At 42.6% G+C, this 6,329-nt stretch overlaps 1 protein-coding gene across 1 annotated transcript in view; it reads right to left on the bottom strand.

Annotated features, from left to right (window-relative positions):
* The window catches only part of LOC311055345 (keratin, type I cytoskeletal 50 kDa-like), a 5,447-nt gene extending 381 nt beyond the window's left edge, over positions 1-5,066 (bottom strand). Inside the window, exons 1-7 of the mRNA XM_084071498.1 lie at positions 4,629-5,066; positions 4,396-4,478; positions 4,103-4,259; positions 3,280-3,441; positions 2,407-2,532; positions 1,202-1,276; positions 666-814 (exon numbers count right to left, since the gene is read on the bottom strand). Coding sequence (XP_083927624.1) covers positions 666-814; positions 1,202-1,276; positions 2,407-2,532; positions 3,280-3,441; positions 4,103-4,259; positions 4,396-4,478; positions 4,629-5,042 — 1,166 coding nt within the window. The 5' untranslated portion in view covers positions 5,043-5,066. The remainder of the gene's footprint in view (positions 1-665; positions 815-1,201; positions 1,277-2,406; positions 2,533-3,279; positions 3,442-4,102; positions 4,260-4,395; positions 4,479-4,628) is intronic.
* Between the last annotated feature and the right edge of the window lie 1,263 nt (positions 5,067-6,329).

Raw genomic sequence — 6,329 nt, 5'->3', positions numbered from 1 at the left:
ATATTATGGTAATGCTATGTCCACAGCCGGGGATCTGCTCTCTCTCTCACACAACCATGAGAAGTTGATGTTTAAGCTGTTTGAGCTAAACTATGTGTGCTAATATAACACAACCTGGATTTGAACATTGCACGTGGCAATCTGCGTGCTATTGCTATGAAGATGATGATATCCAAAGTGCCCTACCGCTCATAAAACGCATTGTGTGTGTGGACACACACAAACACACGCGCACGCACGCACACACACACACACACACACACACACACACACACACACACACACACACACACACACACACACACACACACACACACACACACAGTGTCTGGCCAGCGACTGCGAACCCACAGGCTGCAGGGCGTCGTGGCTGTGTGCATATGCTAAAGGTCAATGCCTGTGTGCAAGTTCAGATCAATTGCTCAATCCACTGAGGAGAACTATGTGGAACAGATCCGGTTATGAATGACTGACTGACTGACTGACAGACAGACAGACAGAGGTTTCATTATTATATAGTAGGATAGGATACCCTACCAATCAGATTGATTCAAATATCATTATATTTATCAAAATAAGTCCCGGATTGCTGCCTTAAATAGATGTGAATTTAGATCCCATGGAAACAATCATGCCTAAACATAAATGTGCGCTATGTCTCGTACCTGCTGCTGTCCTCTCCGTCCAGCAGTCTCCTGTACTCAGCGATCTCCATCTCCAGCCTGGCCTTCAAGTCCAGCAGCATCTGGTACTCCTGGCGCTGGCGCTCCAGCTCAGACCTGAGCTGACCTAGCTGGTCCTCCAGGTTGGTCACCTGGTGAGGAAGAAGAAGAAGAAGAAGAAGAAGAAGAAGAAGAAGAAGAAGAAGAAGAAGAAGAAGAAGAATGTCATAACCATCACCGTAACATTTGATCCGATGCTAAAATAGATAACATGATCAAGTATTGAAGTGAGCCCTATACTTCGGCTATTTGAAAATAGTAGGCTAGATCTACAAGCTCACAATGCATCACATCTCGATGCGTTGTGAGTTGTGAGTTTGTTGATTTGTTCATTGTGAAAAAAAATGCTAAAACTAAAAACCCTAAACAAAACAAAAAACGGATCTTAAAGTTTTTGAAAACTTTTGAAACATCTTTAAGAAAAATAAGGTTTTGTCTATAAATCAACCAACCAAATAGAGACAGCATGTGTCTCTCACCTGCGTCTGGTAGCCAGACAGCTGCATAGAGTAGCCGTTCCGTGTCTCTGCCAGGGTCCCCTCCAAGGACGCTTTCTACACACTCGCAAACAAACACACACACACACACACACACACACACACACACACACACACACACACACACACACACACACACACACACACACACACACACACTTATGTCAGTACGTTCCCTTTTTTAAAACACTTTAAAAACTACAACTAGACATATTGTCATTTATAATATTAATTATTGTTTAGTATTGTATTAATTTCGAACAATTACTATTATTGTTATTGTTATTATGATTATTATTATTGTGCATTACTCTGTATTATTTTGAGCTTTGTTTTCGTTTTCAATGTTCAAAATAAACATTCAGTCATAAATATCATGTTTATAATAATTATAGTTAAATCTTGTTGCTATGGTCTTTTACAGTTGTAATGTAGGATAACTAATTTAGCTGGTTGGGAAGTGGTGACCACTGTGGTGCATGGGTAAGAATGCAGAGAGGCTTATTCTCATCTTCGAGGGTATTTATTATAGCCTTGGTTACAGAAAGTACTGTTCAATACAGTCCCATGTTGCAAATAAAACAATAAAGTCTCTTCAGTGATATAGTCCAAAACACGATCAAAACAAGTAATAATATGTCAGGCATAAAAGTAGCTCTTCGCTCCTCAAAGGCTCCAAACATACTGAACTCCCAGCCTGAAGCCCAAACTGATTAAAAACACTTGGGCTTAACTCTAATTAGCTGCCAGTCCCTCTTTCTAGGCTGAACATAATCATCAATTAAGTGACACAATACACATAAGGTCAAACTGACCCACCTAGCTAAATAGACAGGGATCCTTCATCACAACAGTGGTGTCTTTTAACTGTAGTGTACATATCCTATTCTTCTAATCTAATTCTTATAAGGCTCTCATTTGAATATAGCCTACACAGTAAAATCCTCAGTGTTTTCTTTTTTTTTTTTTTACTGTTTACAATGGACAATTTGTGAATTTGTGTACATTTCTAATGTCAACTGTAACATTCACAATGTCACTACTACTACTGATGATGATGATAATAATAATAATAATAATAATAATAGTAATAATGATAATAATAATAAGGGTAATAATAATAATAATAATAATAATAATACTTCATAACAATAATAATAGTATTTAATAATAATAATAATACTCACCATACTGAGCATGGACTGTAGCTCTATCTGCAGAGACTGCAATGTCCGTTTGACCTCTGTGACCTCTGACCTGGACGACTGTAGAGACTCCGAATGGGAGACCACCTCTTTGTTCAGTATCTCTGTCTGCTCAGAACACACACACACGCACGCACGCACGCACACGCACAGGCTATGGATGATTCAACCTGGTGTCCCTATTTTGGGAATGTTAATATATTCAAAAATGTTCAAAAAGTTTCAATTCTTTGTAAACATTTCCAAAAATCTTCAGAAATAGCAAAACATGAACACAAGCACATTAACATAAGCTACATTAAAATTGGGCTTAATCACTCCTGGCCTGAGTCAAACTAATTAGAGAGCTGTTGTGCATTGAGCTAATCAATGCACACAAGATAAACCTGCCATCTCCACACACACCCACTCAGTTGGAAATCTTTTCAAACAGTTCGACCGTGTGCCCAAAATATGGGATTCTAACATAATAATTTAATTCATGTATGTTTTAATTTCCCTCTCCTTTCCAATGGGCCCATCTAGTGGACTAGCGCCCACTGGTGGCCGCCGCCCCCACTTTTATAACCACTGTCTTAGGGACCGTGTACACTGAGGCTTTTTTCCCCAGGTGAAAACGGCGGGGCGCTCGCCTGGGAGCGCTTAGGTGCCTGAGTTGAAACTATTTTAGCTCTCGGCAGGCAGAGGAAAGCGCCACGCGTGTAACTGTACCTGCTCTATGTACCAGGCCCCCAGCCCCCTCCTGTAGTTCAACTGTACCTGCTCTGTGTACCAGGCCCCCAGCCCCCTCCTGTAGTTCAACTGTACCTGCTCTATGTACCAGGCCCCCAGCCCCCTCCTGTAGTTCAACTGTACCTGCTCTGTGTACCAGGTCTCCAGGTCTTTGCGGTTCTTGGCGGCGACTCCCTCATAGTGTTCTCTGATCTCAGCCATGACTTTATTGAGGTCCTCCTGAGGACCAGCGTCCACCTCCACATGCACCTGACCACTCATCTGGGCACGCATGGCCCGGAGCTCCTGTAACATCACGCACGCACATATTATGCACACCCGCGCACACACACACACACACACACACACACACACACACACACGAGGAAAGTAGTCAGTTTAGTTGTTTTAACTGTGCTCAGTGTACCTTACCTCAACATAGCTCACTTTATTGCTGAAGCTGTACGTTGACCTTCGTTTAATTTACAGGACTAATTAAGTATTGATTACCAACATGCTTATCTCAATAACCGCACATGATACCACAATTGATAATTTTGATGAAAGGTGATGATGATATTTCTATGTATGAATAATAATAACAATAAATACATAAAATAATAATAGATAAATAAATAAATACATATATAAATATTGATTGTGAAGCAATCACAGAAAAACAAAAAAAAAGTTTATTTTACAATGGTGGCCATTAACCATGGTTCTGTTTTCAGTGCGGAAGATACTTTTCCCCTACAGAGACACTTTGAGGCAGCCACTGCGTTACAACGCAAGTGCTGCCTTATGACGCGAAATAAGTAACCTTATGTAATAGATTTGTTGTGATGTGGAGTGTAGTGGCCTACTGTACAACCTCGAGTGGCTGACTGGCTTTGTGGCTTATTTCCTAAGTACCCTAGGATCGTAAAACTACAAATGACAGGAGTGATAGCAGCTTGGCACCGACCTCCTCATGGTTCTTTTTCAGGTAGACCAGTTCCTCCTTCAGTGCTTCTATCTGCATGGACGAGTCAGACTTAGCCAAGGTCAGCTCATCCAGAACCCTCTTCAACCCAGAGATGTCGGCCTCCACTGACTGACGCATAGCCAGTTCATTCTCATACCTGGAGAGAGAGGTATGAGACAGACAGACAGACAGACAGACAGAAACTGTATTTGTTCACTTTTAAATACATTCATACATTAAATTCTATTATAATATGTATTATTCATTATGAACTGTAAAGGTAGGTATCTAACTTCATCCTGAAGTCTTCTGCTGCCAGCCTGGCGTTGTCAATGCTGAGATGAATGGCACCGTTATTACGTATAGCACTCTGAATCTGAACTCATGCGCACACGCATGCACGCACGCACACACACACACACACACACACACACACACACACACACACACACACACACACACACACGTCACATACTGTATCAGTCACTGTATGGAGTTCATTAAAGGAGTTGGGTTTTCCTCCTACCTTTCCCTGCAGGTCGGTGATGGTAGCAAAGAAGGCACTGTAGTCCCTGGTGGCCGGACTTGCCCTGCTCTCCAAGTACTGTCTGATCTTCAGCTCCAGCTCGGCGTTGGCCTTCTCCAGGGAGCGCACCTTCCCCAGGTAGGTGCCCAGGCGGTCGTTGAGGTTCTGCATGGTGAACTTCTCGTTGCCGATGACACTCTCGTCCATGCCCCCATAGCCTCCACCAAAGCTGCCTCCACCAGCACCAGCACCACCACCACCACCACAAGATGTCGGGGCGCAGGAGATCCGCGTCCCCACACCTCCTGCTCCCCCATAGACGCTGCCTGACCCCATACTTCCTCCTCTAAACATAGAGAGGTAGGAACCGCCAACGTTAGAACTTCTCATGGAACCTGCAGAGGAGCCGTACATTGTCAGACGATTGGGATGCTGTGCACCTGTGCTCTGCCTGGGGATGAGATGAGAGAGAGAGAGAGAGAGTGAAGAGCTGCAGCTTGGACATCCTTTTTAAAGCATCGAAGGAAAAATAATCATGAATCACTTGTCAAAATACCACACTGCATGATGCTTTAGGCACGGGTCCAAGCATTCTTCTTCTGAATGCTGAATGAGAAAAGAAGAGGCATCAATTACAATTTACAATCCTCGTAGGTGTGGTATCACAAGGTCACTTTACAACCTACTGTAATAAACAGAGATGACATTTGTAGCCACTCTCTGTTGACAGTTGAGTATTTCCAAAGAAACGCTTTTGAACCCTTATGTGCTTTTTTGTATCCTAAATGTTATGGATAGCAGTCAGATCAGGTGAAATGTTAGGGTCAACTTCAGTCTCATCCACCTGAAACAGTCAGTCAGACAGACAGACAAACAGACAGACAGACAGACTGTACATCGTTCCCAGGCTTATTGAGTGTCACTGGGCTGTGAAAAGGCCTGTCTTGTCTCACCAATCCTGCGATCAGCCAATGTTTAGTTGTAGCCTTTCCCTGTGTTGATTGTCTGTTGAATTCACCTGTTAGTCACAAGGACTAACTCTCCTTTAAACTCTCCTGTGTCCTGGTTGTTTTGGACAGATTGTAAATCACTGTGTTCTGTATTCATCGTGGCTATTTCCTAGTGTTGTTAGTGCTCCCAGTGTTCCTAGTAATACCAGTGTTCATTTCTAGTGCTCCCTGTGTTTCCTGTTTTCATGTGAATAAAATAGCTTTGGATCAAGACTATCATACATATATTTGATCGAGTCTGACTTATTACGCAAATGTCAGAATCGATCAAATACAAATATAATGGTCTTGATCGAAGGCTATTAATAAAACATGAACACATTCTGCCTGTCAGTCCTCATCCATTTTTCTCCTCAGTGTGTTGATAAAGCAATCTGAATTTGTACAATGGCATTGACCATTGGCATACAGGAGTACGGAAGCTGTTTCTTCACTTTTCCCAAATAAATTCAAGCTGTTTATTGGCACTTTTGGCACAGGCTAGCTATGTGAACTGTAGTTGTTCTACACTTTTTCTCAGAGAGAGGGAGAGAGAGCTGGCAAAGTTCGAAGTCATGAAAGACTTTGATGTAAACGCATTGCAAGCAGCAGACGCAGCTAGGCTGGGCTAAACGAATTGTGTTGGCAAGAACCCAAAGTAGCACTCAGCATGCTACAGTGACATAACGACCACTCTGCGGACAGGGACATT

This window comes from Gymnoscopelus microlampas (assembly GCF_963454915.1).
Source record: "Gymnoscopelus microlampas genome assembly, chromosome: 11".
NCBI lineage: Eukaryota > Metazoa > Chordata > Actinopteri > Myctophiformes > Myctophidae > Gymnoscopelus > Gymnoscopelus microlampas.
This window is presented reverse-complemented; position numbering and strand designations above follow the sequence as displayed.